General features: G+C 34.7%; 2 protein-coding genes across 2 annotated transcripts; both read right to left on the reverse strand.

Annotated features, from left to right (window-relative positions):
* Positions 1-7,693: 7,693 nt before the first annotated feature.
* LOC126702414 (AP-1 complex subunit mu-2-like) lies at positions 7,694-13,196 on the reverse strand. The gene is made up of 12 exons (XM_050401110.1): positions 12,873-13,196; positions 12,656-12,802; positions 12,460-12,522; positions 11,558-11,734; positions 11,368-11,471; positions 11,020-11,127; positions 10,790-10,886; positions 10,498-10,595; positions 9,284-9,425; positions 9,040-9,162; positions 8,015-8,115; positions 7,694-7,978 (listed from the first exon to the last, which is right to left on the reverse strand). The coding sequence occupies exons 1-11, from the start codon at positions 12,999-13,001 to the stop codon at positions 8,017-8,019; spliced, it is 1,287 nt and encodes a 428-aa protein (XP_050257067.1). The 5' UTR covers positions 13,002-13,196; the 3' UTR covers positions 7,694-7,978; positions 8,015-8,016.
* A 2,799-nt stretch (positions 13,197-15,995) lies between these two features.
* LOC126704271 (oleosin Cor a 15-like) lies at positions 15,996-16,973 on the reverse strand. Its single transcript, XM_050403281.1, has 3 exons — positions 16,456-16,973; positions 16,225-16,327; positions 15,996-16,124 (listed from the first exon to the last, which is right to left on the reverse strand). Exons 1-3 carry the CDS (start codon positions 16,971-16,973, stop codon positions 15,996-15,998), a joined length of 750 nt encoding a protein of 249 aa, XP_050259238.1.
* Positions 16,974-20,599: the final 3,626 nt, after the last annotated feature.

Consider the following 20,599-nt stretch of genomic DNA (forward strand, 5'->3'; position numbering starts at 1 on the left):
GTTTTGACAATAACTTTTGAACGGTATGGAACTTTTGGACGCAGCCTAAATGTTTTTGAAAGTACACATTCGGAGCTTGAATTTGAACATTAATTTTGTATTTTTTCAATAGAAATCAAGAGAGTTATTGTCCTTTGAATATGTCCCACCGAGTTACCCGAAATACGGATTCCAATTATGTGCTGATGGAGGGGGGTAAAAATGGAAGTCTAACGTTTTGCTCTTGAATTTGGCATGCAAATATTTTTCCAATATCACGAGATCAATCATCTCAAAATAAAATTTTGGGTAAAAAAGACGTTGGTGGCCAGTTATTCATGAGCCGTAATCGCTTAGAAATTGTGATGATAAGTGACCTTCGGTCACCGTTTCGACAATAACTTTTGAACGGTATGGAACTTTTAGACGCGGCCTAAACATTTTAGAAATTAAACATTCGAAGCTTGAATTTGAACACAAATTTTGTATTTTTTCGATGGAAATCAAGAGAGTTATTGTTGTTTGAATTTGTCCCACCGAGTTACCCGAAATACGGATTCCAATTTTGTGCCGATTGAGGGGCATAAAAATGGAAGTCTAGCGATTCGCACACGAATTTGGCTTGGAAATATTTTTCCTATATTGCGAGATCAATAATCTTGAAATCAAATTTTTGGTAGAAAATACGTTAGTGGCTAGTTATTCACAAGCCATAATCGCTTTGAAATTGTGTTGAAAAGTGACCTTCGGTCACCGTTTTGACAATAACTTTTGAACGGTAAGGAATTTTTAGACGCGTCTTGAATGTTTTAGAAAGTACACATTCGGAGCTTGAATTTGAACACAAATTTTGTATTTTTTCGATAGAAATCAATAGAGTTATTGTCCTTTGAATATGTCCCACCGAGTTACCCGAAATACGGATTCCAATTATGTGTCGACGGAGGGGCGTAAAAATGGGTGTCTAACGTTTTGCTCACGAATTTGGCATGGAAATATTTTTCCAATATCATGAGATCAATCATCTCGAAATCAAATTTTGGGTAAAAAAGACGTTGGTGGCTAGTTATTCATGAGTCGTAATCGCTTAGAAAATTTTTTGAAAAGTGACCTTTGAGAAATTTGATTCTGATTGGGCTAATGTTAGTGTTGTTATGGCTATTGCTGCTATCTTAGATCCAAGATATAAGATGAAGTTATTGGAGTTTTATTATCCTAACATTTATGGTGATAATTCTGATTTGGTGATTGAAAAATTTTAGAATCTTTGTTATGATTTGCTTGATGAGTATGGAGATTTAGATGAGTCTCCTGTATATAATGAAGGAAGTTCTCATATGCCTGCAAGTACTTGAAATCAAGTGGCACAAATGAAATTTAGGTTGAGTAGGGCAATGTCATGTTTTGATTTGTTTGTGAACAATAGTTCAAGTAGTTCAAAGAAACATGGGAATGCTAGAATGGAATTTGATCATTTCATTGATGAGGGAGTGTTGAAGAGGAGTGAAGACTTTTGATATTTTGGCATGGTGGAAAAGTAATGGTCTCAAGTATCCTACTTTACAAAGAATTGCAAGAGATATTTTAGCCATTCCTATTACAATTGTTGCTTCAGAATCTACCTTTAGCAATAGTGGGAGACTTTTAAGTCCACACCGTAGTAGGCTACATCCCAAGACTATAGAGGCAATGATGTGTGCTCAAAATTGGTTATGGAGTGAAATCGCCGGTTAGCAATTGTCTAATTTCTATTTATAAAATCAAAATTGTGTTTTTATATTTGCTAGTTACAGTTTAATGAAGTTTATTCCATTTTTGAATTCATTGTTGTTGTAGGTTCTTCAACTATATCTGGAGATTGTACATTTCTATCAATTCTTGATGATGGGGAGCCAAATGAAGATGATGAGAGTTGTGTCACAATTGTGGACGATTAAACATTTTGTATTAATTTAGTAGTTTTTTTAATTTCTTAGCCTTGTTGGATTAATTTGTTGGTTTGTAATTATTCTAAACTTGTGGGATTTATTTTGTAGCTTTTTAATTTCTTGGACTTGTTGGACTTTTGATACTTATTTCTTGGACTTGTTGGATTTATTTTAGTTTTATGTTTAGCTGGTGATTTTAGTTATGATTTTGTTGATTAATGATTAAATGGTTATCTTAGCTAGGTGATTTATTGATTTAAAATCTTAGTTATGATTTATTGAATTATGATTATGATATTAGTTATGGTTTATTGATTTATAGATTTTTAAGTAACAGGTGATTTATTGATTTATGATTAGTAGCTTATGATTTGGACTGATTTGGCATTTGGGCCACGTTATCTAGGCTTGAATTAGAATATGCAGGCTTGAATGTAGGCAAAAATAAATTTGGGCTTCAATTCTTTTTTTTTTTTTTTTTTTTTTGGGCTTGGCATTTGGGCCACATTATCTAGGCTTGAATTAGAATATGCCGGCTTGAATGTAGGCAAAAATAAATTTGGGTTTCAATTCTCTTTTTTTTTTTTTGGTTGGGCCACGAATTGGGCCCAATCCCTTAACGTGGCCCATGGGGCCCGACAGGGGCGGGTCCGGGCCTCGAGAAAAAAACCCACCTAGTAAATGGGCCGGGTCCGGGCCACGGGTCTTGGCCCGCGGGTCGAGTCCGGGTATGGAAAAACCCGACCCGTTGCCATTCCTAAAGTACTAGTACCGGTATAATAGCGGTACCATATATTTCCCTGGTACGGCTAGTATCGGTACCATATTGACTTCTTTGTTTTTAATCCCCCTGGCTCTACTGTGTCTTTACCTTAAAACTTTTGCTCTTTGGAGCTGAAGATAGAAATGACTGGTTTTGCTTCATTCTGATTCTTGATTTCACAGACAATGGAATATTTATGACCCATCTCAATACTAGAAATTAAGGATTATATCTGACTGATATTCCTGGCTTATCTTATGGTGTACCCTCCCTCTTTCTGTACAAGTATATCTTTTGCCCACAAATGTTGCGTTCTTATATATACACGGTTAATCCAGCTAGCTACTCTTTCTTTACGTCGAATAGTTTGCTCTTTGGAGCTGCAAAGAGAAGTGAGTAATTTTGCTTCATTCTAATTCATGGTTCACAGACAACGGAATATTTCCCACTCCAAGAGAGAGAGTTTATGACGTTGATGCAACCTCACAAATTTTTATATACGTCAGAAATTGCATATTATTTGAAAGTGCTTAGTACATTGAGTAAAATTCATTCAATTATGTCAATCATCCACACCTTATAATTTGTACTTTGTCCTCAAGTAGACAAATACTTTGCCGCCCAATAAATACAATTGGTCCCAACACACTAGCACTACAACAATTGATAGAACTTCGATTGGTACATTCGTATATGTTATTTGCATTTGGCTTTCAATCACCAATGAGTTGCCACATCAAATTTCTTTTACATGTTATAAGCACGTTACTCATTAGGGATTTCATCAAGGACCGAAACATAAGGCCATGAAAGAGCTTCCATAATGAGCGCCTTGCATCAAACTTATCAATTTCAACTCAAAAGGAGTACTGAGAGGCATTCATGAAGACATTATTTTATTGGAGTTTTGGTTGCCTCAGAATACTCCAATATCTTCCCCGCAGACCATGAACTAATGTTGTTCACCATCTCCTACAGCACAGACCGTGCAGGGATGCGCATTGGCTAAGCAAATCATACCAACACAAGATAATCATATTAGTAGTTGAATTTGGTTTCTGTTGATTCTATCATCTACAATGTTGCCAGTCATATGTAAAATTTTGTGTGGTAACAAACTATTCCTAACTGTGTTGAAAACATTTTCTAATAAAATTGGCAATGGAACAAACATGAACTTTCCAGTCCTAATGTTTAGGCTTCTTCATCTACGGGCTATTCTTAATGACAGTACAATAAGGTATTAATCTAATATAAATATAATGTAATATATAATAGTTGGATCAAGATATGCCCAACAGCAAGATTCTAAAGGCTTTAAAGAGGATCAAAACCCAAGTGAAAATTGGGAAATCACCTCCTCTTGGGACCAATGAGAGTCTTGTTCTGGCCTGTGATGATAAGGTTGCGTTTGATGCTCAGGATGGATAAGTGAGCTGAATCTAATTATACTAACTTATTTATTAACATATTAATAACTATCTAAAATAAGGAAATCATTTATGACTTAAGAAATGGGATAATAGTGTGCTAACCTCGTGAGCCAACCGGGGTACGTTTCCTTGGATGCTTCAAGTTATGAGAGCACCCATCCAAACTCTAGCTTTTCCCATGCCATCAATTTCTATAAATGAAAAAACTTTCTTAGGATATCTTAACTTGTTTTCACCGTCTTGATCGTTATCCATCAAGGATGGAAAAACTTTAAACAAGTTTTAGATCTTGCAATTTAGAAGATGACTAGGGAGGTATATATAGAAACTTCGGGTCATGAAACCAATGATAAAAATGAGAGATTAGTGAAATCCGAAAGAATCTTTTTTATGTAATTCTATCTTACTAACGTAACGTTTGTTTCAATTTTAGATAATGTGGAGAAATCGGTTACACAAATTTGACTCGTAATGAGATTCAACAAGTAATAGCATCTATTTAAATGATTCTCTCATGCTCATGTAACGTTTATTCAACTTTGGGCGATGAAACCGATGATAGAAATAAAAGATTAGTGAAATCTAAAAGAATCTCTTTTAAGTAATTCTATCAAACTCACATAATGCTTGTTTCAATTTTAGAAATAAATTACCAAGTGGAGAAATTGGTTACACTAACTCACATGTTATGAGATTTGAAGTGGAATAAGAAAAGGAAAAATTAAAGTCAATTAAAATTTAGAAGCATCTATTCATATGATTTCATTAGAATCATGTAATGCCTATTATGTAGAGAAATCGGTTACACTGACTCACTTCTTATGAGACTCAATGTGACATAAGTAACAGCAAAATTAAAGTATATTAAAATTCAAAAGCATCTGTTCACGTGATTTTATCCAACTCATGTAACGCCTATTCAACTGAGTAGAGAAATCAATTACGTAGACTCACTTGTTATGAGATTAAACGTGGCATAATTAATAGCAAATGAAAGCATATTAAAATTCAAAAGCATTTATTCACATGATTTTATCAGACTCATGTAATGCCTATTCAACTAAGTAGAGAAATCGGTTACACTAACTCGCTTGTTATGAGATTCAATGTGGCATAAGTAATAGCAAAATTAAAGCCTATTAAAATTCAGAAGAATCTATTCACATGATTTTATCATACTCATGTAACGCATATCCAACTAAGTAGAGAAATCAGTGTCTTGAACTACGGTTCCAGTTTTCTCTTAAAAAAAAAATCCAATTATCACAAAATTTAGGGGCATGTTTTCTGAGTGTATTTTCGATAAAGATACTAAAAAATTGTGAGTTGATTAAATCAAAAAGGGTGTGTTCCATGTGTAACCGGAAGGAGCTTCTCAAGTCAAAAAGCATATTATACTTAACATATCATTGATATAAATTGTAAAGGAGGCATTAGGCATGCTAAAACAACCTATATAACTCCAATTTTAGAAAACATTTTTTTTTTTCGTTGAGAAAAACCAATTTTAGAAAACATAGTAATAAAAAATTGTGAGATTTTCAGAATGTCTCTTTCGGAGCTTAATCAACCAAGAGAGTCAATTCCGTACCGTACCGGCCGGTACAGCTAGAATATACCGTAACGGCAAGCAAACCGGTACATATAACCCACCTGTTTCGTATCGGAAAAAATACCGACCGTATCGGCCAATTTCGGGCAATACTGGCCGGTACCGGGTGTACCAACCGGTACAAGAAAATTATTTTTTTTTTTTTTTTTAGTTTTGTAATTTTTGAATTTTTGTTAGGGCAGAATGGTAACTTATTTGCATTAACTTATTAGTATTATTTGTTTTCTTAGTATGCAATGGTAACTTTTAAGCTTTCTATTTTTTAAATTGTGTTTTTTTTTTTTTTTTTCTTCTTTTAATTGATACTAAAGCCTAAAACCATAAATAATTAGTTCTGAATTGAGGAAATGTTTTATGGTAAACTTTTATATTTAGAGTCTGTTTGGATTGAGCTTATTTTTGCTGAAACTGAAAACACTGTAATAAAATAATTTTTAAATGTGTGAATAGTGCCGTGGGATCCATTTTTAATGAAAAAGTTGCTGAAAAGTGGAATTTGTAGGTCCGTGAACAGTGCATCCGTGCACTGTTCACCATGGAAAAGTCAACATTTGCGGCTATTGTTCATGAACAATGCATGAACAGTAGCCGCATTACTCCCTGAAACATGTGAAAAAAAAAGCCAGAAAACACAAACTTGTAAACGCAGACGCCCAATCCAAATGAATACTTATTATAATATATACACACACATACATACATTCATATATATATATATATATTTATAAATATAAAAAATAGCGGTAAACCCGAAACGGTACACCAGTATTAACCGTTATCCAAAATATATCGTACCGCTGGCCAAACTGATATAACCTCTGATACGGTATTGACTCCCTTGTAATCAACAAAAACCAAGGTTGTCTTACGCTACCCAAAACACCTCCCCTTTTGTTCCAATTGTCCAAAGCACCACGAGCTTTAGCTTCTCATTTTGCTTCCCTCCACAAACTGAAAAATACAAATGAGACCACCGGTGATGGTCCACGCCACTAGAGTTGATGCACACAATGTCCAAGGTTTAAATCCTCTCACACACACTCACAAAAAATGCTAGAGAGAGAGAGAGAGAGAGAGAGAGAGAGAGAGGATAAATTAGTGAAAAGGTTGTTGAATGCTCAAATTTTGTTTGTGTGAAGAAAAATTCTCGATGGGGGTTTTGTAGCCACACCCCATTGAAGGGCTAGCTAAAAATCAACCTAGGAGTTATGCCCAAGCATTGCTCCATATGGCTATTACCAGCCACCTGTGTGATGCTCATGCTCATGCTTTACACCGAATAAGTCTCGCTCGAGCAAGATCTTTCATCCTAGTTTCAACTGTCATTCAAAACCCTACTTACAAAATCTATATAAAGTACATTAAACACGGTTTTTCCAAAGCTTGAGAGGAAGTGAAAGTGCAAAACCCAGGGTTACTGAGAGAATAATTGTCTCCTCTTGGGTTTGAATGAGAAAACCTCGCTAGTTTGTTATTTATACCTGTGATCCAAATTTGAAACCACAAAGTTCATTACTCCAATGAGTTCATAGACATTTTCAATGAGATGCCATGTTAGAGAATCTAGTTCGTGAAATAGATATGTCGTTCCTGAACTGATCCTATTGAAGAAGACCTTAATTTCTAAAGGTATTATGACATAACAAAAAATAGAGAGTACAGTAAAAGATCGTAAAATTCAAGGAACATCTTTGTAAAGGAAAATACTAAATTTAATACAATTTTTACAACATAAAACTTACAAACTGGTATAATAGTGAATGTGATTTGTGGTTTCAACTACCTAGTAAATAAATGATTAAATAATTTTTTTTTTGTAATTGATGACACATCAATTTGTAAGCTCTATGTAGTAAAGTTTATAGTATACCTGCATCACTCCTTTGTAAAAGCCAAGTACTTCGATACTGATTATTATGATTCAGGTTTTGGTTTTTGGTGACAGGATGTCTTTGAGCAAAGGGCCAAACCATACACAAATGTCAAAATGATCCCGCCATTCTCTTCCACAACAAAAATTATCAATCCTCACAAAATTTGATTGAGTAAACATTTTGGTAATCACTACAACCTTAATAACACAGTTTTTACATTTGAACTATGACAAAAGCAGATACAAGAAAAAACAAAAAATACAGAAGAGCAACCCTATTACACCAAAATTATAGGAAGAAGTTTCTTCCCAAGAGGAACTGCATATTAGCATGCAGTTTCCAAGCCATACACTATTTACGGGATTGGAAGCAGCAAAGCATGAAATGGCCTTTACATGATTGGAAGCAGCAAAGCATGAAATGGCCTTTACATTAGTCTTAGTTCATATTCACCAGCCATCGTTATGTATCTCACCCATGGAAGAGACTGGTATCCACTTTTTTCAATAATTTTAAGATACCGAACCTGACAAAAAGCCAAAAACTCAATTTATATGAGCACATTAATTATGATCGATCGTATTTTCAACATTGCATTTATTACCAAACCAGACAGCGAAGACAGAATGATTCATGTATAATCTCATTTGCCCCAATTTGTCCTATCTCTAACATCCACAAATGAAGATTAATGTAATATTATCCTACACTTTTGTTTTTTAAAATGTCCATCCTATGAACTATGATCATTTTTCCCTTTTTGATAGATATGACAGGTTTTGAATTTATAACATCTCTATGATGATAGTTCCTTACCATCACACCAAAACCCCAATAAGTTTATTTTTTATGTAAGCGAGATTCGATCCTAATTCAACAACTAGGGACTTACCACATGAGACTAACTGAAATCCATATGATCATATTATTTCTTAATCGTAAACAAATCTACACCACAAAACATGGCTAATCCAGTAGTTTCTCATATTGTTTTCCTTCGACTTGGCATACATGCAACCATTGCATGACACTCAAAGTTCTCCACACCGTTCACCCCACCCAAAATTTGTGGGATATCCTCTCTCTCAACAAAAGTCCAACATAGAACAAACCATTACAATACTGTGATCCTCTTTTACAAATCCTTGCTATTTACTATATATTGAAAAGCAGCAATAGAGAGTGCAACTCATGTACATATGGAGAATACAGAAGAGGTAACCCAAAGAATACGATTCAATCTTTGCTAGTTCCTCAGTTATATCCTCAGTATTAAATATACATTACACAATCTTGACCTTGTGAGTTTAGCCTACTATAGTTTCATCATATTAGACATTACTACTCTTCTTTCGGTGTTGATTTAAATTAATAAGAAAGCACCAAGTTGAGGCAAATAACAAGAATCATGACTCTTGTCAAGCAAGTAGAGACTTGCAGAAACACATACCTGAATCCCTGAGACAGTAAAATATGGTATCTCAAACTTCACCCTGATGGGAGCTTTTCTTTCTGGAGAAGCTTCTTCAGCTGTTACACTGGGGAAGCTGAACTCTGCCCTCAACATATACTCCTAAAAAGCTCAAGGTTATGAACAAGGTTAACAATAGAAAAGCATATTATATTATTACACCGTTAGCCCACTGCTAAAGGCAAGCATATAATATGAATTTGAGCTGTAGACCGGTTCCTACCTTATTACCAGGAAAAGACTTGATTTTCCAAATCAAGGCATCATTCTCAGGAGCATATGTAGCAGATCCCATTGATGTTCGGATATTAGGATTTGTAGCATCAGATGGCACAGGCAACTCAATTTCAACATTTGTTGCGGTACTGTATTAGAAAGTAACCAGGGATTAATATCAGAAACTTTGGAAATGGTTATGAAGAATTCCTAGAGAACAATAAAATCAAATGGATATTAAGGCGACACTTTCATCGTCCCATAGGCATTAAGCTACGTTGTTTTTGCATAGCATTTAAAGACCCAACTCCACTATGCGTTCCTTTTAATAGACTCAACACAAACAAAACAGAGGATACCACCCTAACACAGAAGAAAGGATTCAGCATCAATATAATGATAATAATGTGGCTGTTACAATCTCCTAAAGTCCTTAAAAGTAATTTTCTACAGAATAGACAGCATAAATCATTCCAAATGCTGTAATAGACACAAAACTCAAAATGGTGAAATGCACCAATTAAAAAAGTTGTACCCAGTTGAGGCAAAATGTACCAATTGCAACCTATTATATGAATTTATCAATACGTGAAGCTTGTATCGATTGACTATGAATAAATAACAATATGACATATACAACATAAGTAATATTATTTGAATTTACTTCCATCAAGCTTCCAAAATCAATATGCCTCAAAGTTTCTAAATTTTAAGCACCTACTTGCAATCTTCTGTTAGCCAATAACAGGAAATACAAAATTTTCAAGCCAAAAAAAGCATTTGGCAGGGAATATTAAAAGCTACATTCAGAAGTGGGAGAGGATTTGCAGCAACCTTGTATGCAGCAATTGCTGCATATAGGGTAAGGTGGCAGCCAAAGAGAAGTGACACGACCAGCTTACCCATGATTTTTTGTCACTTCTCTTTGGCTACCACCTTACCCTTTATGCAGCAATTGCTACATACAAGGTTGCAGCAAATCACCTCCCTTCAGAAATTGCCTAGAGAAAGAGCAATTTTTATATTTCAGGAAACATCGAAAACTTGTTTTCTGCCTTTTCAAATATGCAGGCCCATTAACCATTGAAAACGGCCAAAAATGAGTTCAAAATATTGAAATTTGGGATCATTCCAAAATATTTTCTGAAATTGAATTCCATTTTCATTTCTACAAACAAGAACAGGACCCATAGAATTATTGGATAAAAAAGTGAAAATTACCTGCGCTCCTTAAACTGGCTCCGAGCTTTCACCATGAATTCAATACGACTTCTAGAATGCCTTTCAACTTGTGCTTCCACCCAAACGAGAGGTTTCACCTGAAACCATAAAAAATTTGAGCTTAGAGACTCAAATTCTGCAAAAGCGAAATCAAGACTGGAGCTCAATCACAAGACAGAATGCAATGTGATCAAACAGATTCAAGTCAATCTTAATGGCCAATGGCAGGAACAGATTGAGGAACACAGATTATCATTAAACTTTAATTTGGAGCAAGCAATATCAACTTAACCTGAGTACTAAGCCTATATGTCATCAGGTCAAAAGATCCATCTGGGGGTATGAAGGATATTGTTCGGTCATTTTCAAATCGAGCCAATCGCACACACCTAGCAGAAATAAGATTAATATGCTTGAAACAGGAATAAGAATAACACCATCTTAACTTGGAAAGCATTCAACTAAGACCATAATTTTCATAAACCACCAGAGAAATAGAACTAACAAGATAAGCATACATACTGGTGAAACTTAATATCATCCAGATCAATGGCTTTTCCTTTTGCTGTTCGACCTTGAGCCTCCAGCAGTAACCTATCATTTAGGCCAAGCTTGCACTCAGGCATACCACTACAACAAATGAAGTATGGTTAGTTGGATCTTTAATAGGAGATAGAACATATGCTCATGGACTAACATATATGCCCTGTAAGTTTCATACAGTGTTCTTCTTTGATTAAGAGATTTTATAAAACATTATTATTTTGTTAAACAATTTTGCTCAGACTACAACATGTCCCTCTTTACATTCATCTACAATTCAGTAATTTGGGGTCTCAAAAATTACTAACAAAATGATAAATTATGCACCTTAAAAATGCTCTCATTTTTAGTGCCCCAACAACATCTGAACGTATTATTTGCCCATTGCTGTTGACAAGTATATTGACACTCTCCACCACATCCAAGAAAACCTGATTTATAATGAACCAAGCTTCCATCACATGTCACATTGCAGCTCAATTAAATAATAATAACATGCACAAAGAAATCAGCCTACTTCATTCTTCTTGTACCGTATCCCTTCACTACGCCAAGAAACTGCATTCGTCACAGCCATGGGAGGGCGCTGTGTCACTTCCATTCTATAAGCATCAGTCTTGATAAACTCACTAAGAATCGTCGCTTCAGTGAATTGCGGGAACCCAAAGTCCATCATTTCATCAAGCAATTCATACTGCAAAACCACAAGGCTTGATCACTATAAACTCATACAATAGTTCGACTTAGAATGTGCTCTCATTCATGTTACCTTATCCTTAAGGCCTATTTCGTTTAGCTTATTACTGTTATACCATTACACGATAAACAAAATAAGTTCGTCCAAATGCACACTAATTCTTGTAATCAATTCTATCACTGAGAACACAAGCAAAACAATAAAAATGCAAATAAACTAACAAGTTCTCTTACAACAACCACTTGCAAGGCTTTATAATCTCATACAATAGTTCGACTCAGAATGTGTTCTCATTCATATTACCTTATCGTTAAGGGCCTGTTTGGTTGAGCTTATTTTCATCACAAAAGGGTATGTGTACAGTGTTTTAAAGCATCATATTTTTCAAGGTACAGCAACGACTTTACACAATAAACAAAATAAGCGGATGGAAATAAGCTCATCCAAATGTAGACTTATACAAAAGGTTCACAACTACAACATCACTTATACAACCCGAATGTGTTCTCATTTCATATTACCTTATCCTTAAGGACCTGTTTGGCTAAGCTTATTTCATCCTAAAAGGAGAATGTAAAACATTTTAAAAGCATCGCCTTTTACGCAATAAACAAAATAAGCTAATGAAATCCAAATGCACACATTAATTCTTGAAATCAATTCTATCAGGAATACGAGAAAAACGCTAATAACGCGAAAAACGAACTAACAAATGCTCTTACCACAACTACAAAATTGTCTCTGAGAGATTCCTCTTCTAACTCTTCAAAATAATGCTTAAACACCTGCAAAAACGAATACAAGTCACAACAACAACAACAAAAAAAACCCCTAAAATTCACACAATTTTCTTGCTGCGAAAGGAATAACAACACGTTTCGAATCGAATAAAAAACGCAACGCGGCTGGCTTACTCACATCAACAATACGATGCAGAAAGAGCAAGTGGCTCGCGGCATTGCAATTCTGCCTCGAGGCAGACATCAAGTAAACGTTACAGTGCTGTATAAACATGTAGGTCACTCCATTCTCGTACATCACCGGATCTTGCGATTGCGGATCGTCCTGCAAAGTAACCAAATATCAATAGATAACAAATTGCATATCATATTGAAAAAGAAAAAGTAATATTTACCTCTCTGTCGATGAGTTTGGTGAAGAAGCGTTCGGCCTGAGCTGCGGTGACGTCGCCGCGGTAATCGCGCCATATCAAGACACGGCCTTTTATGTCTAACAGAAAAAGTGCCGAGGCGGCACCAGACATTTTTTTTGGTTTTTTTTTTTTTTTTGAGATGATTCAATTCCAAAATTTTGTTGTGTGATATTTTTTTTGTTGTTGTTGTTGTGAAGGGGAAATGTTTGTGCGTTTAATTTTTTGTTCTTTCTTTTATTACCGAAAAAGGATCTTTCGTCCTATCAAACAAAAAAAAAAAGGATCTTTCGGTCTTCTTTCTCTCTTTTTTTGTGTCAGAGACGTTTACGAGGGAGAGTCTTTGTTGTTGTGTATGGGTTGGTCCAGTGTGAATTGGATTGTGAGAAGTCAGAAAGTGTTTACTTGCTCCGTTGCGCACGTGCGAGTCGAAAGGAGTCAGTCTAATTTACTTTTGAGGTGGAAAGGTTGGGATTCTATATGGGCCAGTTTAAGCCCACAAATCATAATACAATTAAAAGGAAAAAAATAAAAAATAAAAAGTTTATAGCTTATTTCAAACCAGGTTTTTATGTTAGGTTTGGTAAGAGTTTTTATTTTCTATTTTTAAAATTTTTTTTTTGAGAATATAAAAAAAAATAATAATTTTTTTGTATTTTTTAAATTAATAACATGTTTAATAAGTTGAAATTAAAAAAAAAAATTGAAGGAAAAAAAGAAGAAGAAAATACTAAAATATATTGTTACTAAGATTTGAACTCTAATACTAACTCATTAAATGAGACAAATTTATTAAATTAAATGCATGTTTTCATTGAATTTTGAAAATTAGAAACTGAAAACAGTATTTTGCATGTTTTGAGTTCCTTCACAAATTGAGTTTTGAGAACATTTTTTGTTTTTTGTTCATTTTGGGTTACTTAACAAATTTTTTAGTCTAAAAAATAGATTTTTTTTTTGGAAACAGAAAATAAGTGGAAAAAACAGTTACCAAACATTTTTTTTTTTTTTTTTTTTTTTGAGAAACAAACATTAATTTTTAGTTTTGTTAATTTCAATCCAAAAATTGCTTCAATTTCCATCATCCAATTATCAATATTATTTTATAGACTAGAGATAACAGAACAACAAAACTAAAAATGAGAAATTGTTGTTAAAACTTAACTAATTATGTATTTTCGATATATAAGTTTAATCTTCACTTTTACTCTTTTTTTTTTTTTTTTTTTTAAATCTCTCTTTAAACCAAGCTTTCTCTTCGAGTTAATTATAAAGACGTTAGAGGTGAGACCCAAGAGTTTTATTAACTATTTCTTACCCTTGTTTCGACGTTTCTCTATCAAAATATTGAAAATGATTAATAAAGAGTGAAAATAAATAATAAAAATAAAAATAAGTTTCAATTTATTTCATAAATTTGAGAATTTAAATAACAAAAATTAAGAATATATGACTTAATATGAAACTTGTGAAGTCTATCTTCATTTATCCAAACTTTTTTCTCCCTGACTCTTTGCAATCTTGAAAAGTAAAAAAAAAAACCAACTTGCATTTTCTCACATAAGATTCAAACCTCTCAGATTTATGGCCCTCTCAGATTTATGGATCATATTGTAGTAGGATTTTTTTTTTTTTCTTTTAATTTATGTTTGGCTCTTGTCACAATCCACCCATTCTTATCTCATAGTTTTTTTCATACGTTATTTTCCTTTCCTTTCCTTATTACCCTTTTTTTTTAATCCAACATGGATGCTTCAATGGAAGAGTTATGGAAAAAGTTTCACCTCTCTGAAGAAGAAAAAAGGGGTTTGGCTGTTAGCTCTTAGGAAATGGCTCTCTCTAAACAACAAGCTCAATTTAGTCTTCTATCAAGCTACAAACCAATAAAGATTTTAACAAGGAGGCTTTGAAATCTACTCTTCAACAACTTTGGCGTTGCTCACATGGTGTAATTATTAAAGAAGTTGGGAATAATTTATTTCTAGCTATCTTTGTCAAGGAGAACATATGAAGTTCAAGACAGAAGCCCTTGGTCTTTTGATAAAAGACATATTTTATTGAAACATTTCAATGGTAATCTTAGCATAGTAATATTACTTCTCAACGTTCTCCTTTTTGGATTCGGGTTTTTAACATTCCAATTAAAAATATAAATAGAGTTGTTGGCACTCGTATAGCTAACAAGATCGATACTCCTCTTAAGGTGGATGCCCTTAAGAATGGTCTAGCTTAGGGACCCTTTCTTCGTATCCAGGTTTATATTGATATCCTTTGATGAGAGGAAAATTTGTTTATATTAAAGATGTAGAAGAATGGTGGATCTTTTTCAAATATGAGAGGCTACCTATCTTTTATACTAACCTGAAACTTAAACAATTTCATTCCTAAATTCCAAAAACTTAGAGTATGAGGAGGTGACAAGTGATAGTCATGCTATGCCATTATATTCCAAATGCGATAATACAACAATAATGCTATCCTTTGTTTTTTTGTTTTGTTTTTTTTTATAGGATTAATGCTATCCTTTGTGCTCCACCTCCATATCATATTTCAAACATCCTCCCCTCCCATGGTCTACGTATTTAAAAATTATATAATTAAATAATTCCAATTTCCAAAATCCAAATACACCGTACAATATATAGAGGCTTCTATATTTGTAAGTCTACCGCCTAAATCCAGTCGGCCCTACAAGCAACAATATGGGCTTAATATATGGCTTACGTTGGGTTATATTAACAAGTACACAAATCTGTGCTCATTTGCTTATATACTCCTTTCAGCCCAAGTTATAGAAGGGCCTTTTCAAAAAAAAAAAAAAAAAAAAGGTTATAGAAGGGCAAGAAGATACAGACCAGCCCAATATTTTTAAAATGTTAAATTTAAAATAAAATAAAAATAAAAATCTGTCCATTTGCTTATAGTCCCAAGAACCAGAAAAATTCATTGCCTAACAATAGGAAAAAAAAAAAAAAAAAAAAAAAAAAAAAAAAAAAACCCAGCAATTAATAAGAAAACGCCAGCCAGCCAGTAATCAATAGCAAGCAGAGTAAAATAAGAAAAATCATATGGGCTAAGTGTCTCAGGTGGCTAGGCTAGGTTGCCCAATTATGTGCCCATGAAATGGAACCTCAATGATAATTGTGCCATCCCTATAAACAAAAACTGCTGGATTGGAACAACAAGCAGATATATGCATGCAAAATTTCCTTCTAGTGCTTCAAAGCTTGAAACCAACTAAACACCAAAAATAGTAGTAATAGAAAGAAATACACAAGGAATAACAATTAATTTATTTCAAAAGATACAACAGTACCCATGTACCCCAACAGAGAACCTTATAAACAAACAGTAATATAGCTTTACGTGCCCTTTCATCACTTGCACCATTTTTATTCCACCAAAAAACTCTTACCCTGAAAGACAGACTCGTAAAACACCTACAAAGGCAAACAAAGCAAAACATAAAAGATAAAGAAACTCATTTCAGATCACTAGCCCACAAAGGCCTAGTACGTACTCTCTTTTTAAGGCCTCAAACTTCATGTCTTCACTTCAGTACCTCTACGCTCCACTGCCTTCTTGGGCTCTTGCTGTAACCTCTCTTCCAGTTTCCTGTGCTTTTTCCTTCACATTCTGCCCCATCTCCTTAGCTCTCTGACCATAATAACCTGCCGTGTCCTGCACGCGACGCTTTGCATAATCCATGTGCTCCGGCGCCTTTGTTTGACGCAGATAGTTCGCTATCCAAGACAGTGAAGAAAGCCCTGTGATTCCAAAAGCTCCTGAGGTTAAAAACCCAGCCAAGGCTAAGCCAATGACTATTGCTGCTGGGATAAGAACTGGGCAGAAAATCACAAACAGTGGGGTTGAAACAGCTAGGCCTATGAGTGTCGCAACAAATGTGAGACCAGCAAGGATGAAAAGAAAGCCACCAACGGGTAAGAGAGTCACAACTGCTAGTACTTTTGAAGTTGAAGGACCCTCTTGATTATCTTCAGAGAACATGCCTTTCATGGCATCACCGGGGCGTTGGTGGTGTTGCTGTTGTGGTTGATAGTGATGCGGCTGGTGGATCTCAGCCATTGTTTCGAGGTTGTTTTTTTTTTTGGTTTGTGGGATTTGCAGTGTTTTCAAAAATTGTGTATTGAAGAGGTGAGTGAATGAAATGGAGCTAGGGGTTTGAGAATTTTAAGGTGAGGGCGGGTTAAACACGTGGATGTCAGTGAGTACACTTGTTCGATGAATGGGGTATTGCATGGGAAACATGTCGTTGAAGATAGATTTTGTTGTTGGTTTCTGATGGGTTTGGTGATAAAATTGATGATGCTTATGCAATTTTGGAGCTTCGTGGTTGTGCTCACCGGCTCACCGCCTAGTACATTGAACCGTATGGTATGGATCAAAAGAATCCAGAAGAGGAGGTTTTTTTTTTTTTGGGAATCCAGAAAAAGGGGGTGATAAAAGAGAACTTGGATGTGTTATCTAAAATGTGATGTTGGTGCGTGACAGACCTAGCTAGCTCTTATCTGCATCAATAAATTGAAGAGGTGCAATATTATCAACAATGTACCAGTCCTCCTACAAGAAAAATTCACACATCCAACTTAATATTTGAGATAAGATAGCAATTAAATCTTTTGATACAAGATAAAGTTTTTAGTAAAGTCTAATCTAAGGATATATATACGTAAAACACTCTCTTGAAAACTTGAATTTCAATTCTTACTACCATTAGTGCCATATATTACAAGTACACATACTCATAAAATGACCATCATCTACGTTAAGGATGCGTGGTAGTAAATAATAGTACTCAATCTTGATACTAAATCTTTCACCAATTTTTTCACATATTAAATAACTGAGTGAGATATGAGAAACTTAGTTAATTTTTTTTGTTCTATAACATGATCATAAAAACAGAGACATTGGTAAAATATCGAAGAAACCTTTAATGTCAAGAGATTTTTTCATAGAGTAATGCTACTCATTAAAAACATACATTTCAAATTTCAAAGTAGCTGTCTTGGGTTTGATTGAGAGCTCCTTAATTCAAGTTTTGGTACCAACACTTTGAAAAAACTCTCTGGGTTAGCGATTTATCCCGCTATGAGTCCACCCGTCGCGAATAGTGATTAGTCTCTAGTTGAAAGTTTTGAGGAAAAAAAAAAAAAAACATACATTTGAAAATTTCACCTCCTCTCATAAGCTGTCACGTCACCTAGGCCCCACCACAATGCACTTATGAATAGGAGTGAAAATTTCGGTATATTTTTTCGTATCATCAACGACTGAAAAGCAAATTTGATTGCTCTACAAAGCCATTAAAGTATGATTTGAAGATCTTTTACATAAAATTAAAGTGTTTGATGGTAAAACTTTATTTAAAGTAAAATGAAATTTTTTTTATAAAAAAATGAAAAAATAATTAACATTTCTGACAATTTTTTAAAATTTTTATAAAAAATTTACTAAAATAAATGATTAATATGTACCATGAAAGTAAACATTACATTAGAGCATTCTCATTAGCTCTCTCATAAAAAATGTCATTTTGACACACTAAAAATCTACTTTATCATTTTAGCACATCATTTTACAATATCTCATTTATCAGATGTTTTATTATTTCCTTCTATACATTAAAATAATATTTACACCACATTAAAATAATATATTAAACTCCTTCAACAACAACAACTCCTCCACCATTGCTGCAACAACGGCCACCAACAACCACTGTTGCAACCATGGTTTTAAAAACCGAACCGGTCATAGAACCGTTTTTTTCAAAATTTCCGGTTCAACCCCGGTTTTTGGCCGGTTTTCCGGTTGTTGACCGGTTTTGAAGCTTTTAACCGGACTAGATTGGCTCCCGGTTCCCGGTCGGACCGACCGGTCTGGTCCGGTTTTTAAAACAGTGGTTGCAACAACACTGACATCCACCACCGGCACAAACCCACATCTACCAATGGCACCTTAAAAAAAAAAATTTAAAAAACCAACCTTAAAAAAAAAAAATCTACAATAACCCAAAAAAAACCACTACAACTACCCAATAACCACCACCACAACCACCAAATTGCCGCCACAACCACAGTACCACTGCCACAACTAACCCACAACCCACCACATTCACAAACCTCAAAACTCATCCCAAATCAAACAAACCCATAGCTCAAGCGGTGAGATCGGCTTCAGGTGGGAGACGTTAGCGGTGAGATCGGCTTCAGGCAGCTTCAGGCGAGATTAGTTTTAGCGACTTAAGGTGGCTTTAGGCGAGATCGACTTCAGGCGGCTTGAGGATAAGAGAGGAAGAGAATGAGAGTGAAGAGGGAGCTGTGGAGGACAACTATGGCTCCGGTGAGATCGGTGGCTTCGGCGAGATTGGCCGCGAGATTGGATTGGCAAGAGAGAAGAACTCAGATGCAAAGAGAAAAGAACAAACTCAGATGCAGAGAGAAAAGATGAGATAAAAGAGAGAGAGAGAGAGAGAGAGAGAGAGAGAGAAAGTCAGAGTGAATAAACAAATAATAAAAAATTTTGGCATTGTTGTCCATACCGTCTCATACTTTAGATGGTACTATAGCATGTTTCAAAATTTTGAAATATTTAGAACACCTAACGAGGCTTGAATAATAGTGTTTGGTGTGTCAAATGCTAAATATTTGACATTTGACACACCTGATGAGAATGCTCTTAACCTTTTAAAAAAGCTAAAGTAATTTGTTGGCATTTGAGCTCGTAGGCCAGGCCTAGTAGACGCAGCCCACAGGGGCAGCCCATTGCCTTAAGAGTTTTCGATGTGCACACTATGTAAGTGCACTATTCCCTAATAATCGAATCGTTTCAATTAAATTCTTCTGGGCTTGAGAAAACTTGCTTGAACCATCAATACTATGGTATTGGGTAAAGCTTGGGGGCTCTATGTTAGAGCCCACCATATTATGTTTGCTTATTTTACTACGTCCTAGGTATTCTGTGTGGGCTGCTTTTGTATATGTTTTGGCCCAATTTTAATCAAATATTTGAGGAATTCGATGCTTGCTAAAAAATTTAAAAAGTTTTGAAGTGTCACGTGGTGAAGTATTAGCTACCTAATGAATTTGATGTAGCCTGACTGACACACGTCTAGTGATAATAACATGATGTAACTCTCATTGTTAATGTTGTCTCTTTGTCCAAAAAAGAGAATTTTCTGTGTCTTCTCTGTAAAAAGCTAGCTGAATTTGAGTTGAACAGAAAAAAAGACTATTGCTTAGAATTCCGATGTGAAAGGCCGTATTCCCAGAACTGAAGAAGCGAGGAAAGTATTCAGCCAAAAAAAAAGAAAGGAAAGTGATTTATTTATTTATTTTTATAAATAAATTTCCAATCAATCATGTCCACTCTTCCATTATGGCAATGTGTTTAATCCCACAGCTTCGACCTAACATTTTTGTTAGTGTCCACTTCAAAACAACACGGGTTTAATTCTAAATTGTTACTTTCATAAGTAATTATTCTGGTTCCTATGTGCAAATCCTCAAATTTTAGCCAGTTAATTTGTAGTGATTTGGCTAAGGACGGTAGCACAATTTGCGTACCACATTTAGCTTTTAAGCCTCTCAATCTCAACCTTATCATGAAATATGCAAGGAAAATGTATAGGTGAGAGAAACATCGTCCATAAAAAAGATGAATAAATATGTGATGGTAGATAATTTATT

Source organism: Quercus robur, chromosome 10 (assembly GCF_932294415.1).
Source record: "Quercus robur chromosome 10, dhQueRobu3.1, whole genome shotgun sequence".
Lineage (NCBI taxonomy): Eukaryota > Viridiplantae > Streptophyta > Magnoliopsida > Fagales > Fagaceae > Quercus > Quercus robur.

Coding starts and splice junctions, on each gene's coding strand:
- LOC126702414 (XM_050401110.1), bottom strand. CDS start 13,001: ATGTCTGGTGCCGCCTCGGCACTTTTTCTGTTAGACATAAAAGGCCGT. Junction 12,803..12,872: donor CCAAACTCATCGACAGAGAG/GTAAATATTACT, acceptor GTTACTTTGCAG/GACGATCCGCAATCGCAAGA. Junction 10,596..10,789: donor CATATAGGCTTAGTACTCAG/GTTAAGTTGATA, acceptor TTATGGTTTCAG/GTGAAACCTCTCGTTTGGGT.
- LOC126704271 (XM_050403281.1), bottom strand. CDS start 16,973: ATGGCTGAGATCCACCAGCCGCATCACTATCAACCACAACAGCAACAC. Junction 16,328..16,455: donor GCCCAAGAAGGCAGTGGAGC/GTAGAGGTACTG, acceptor TTGCCTTTGTAG/GTGTTTTACGAGTCTGTCTT. Junction 16,125..16,224: donor TATTACTGTTTGTTTATAAG/GTTCTCTGTTGG, acceptor TTTGGTGTTTAG/TTGGTTTCAAGCTTTGAAGC.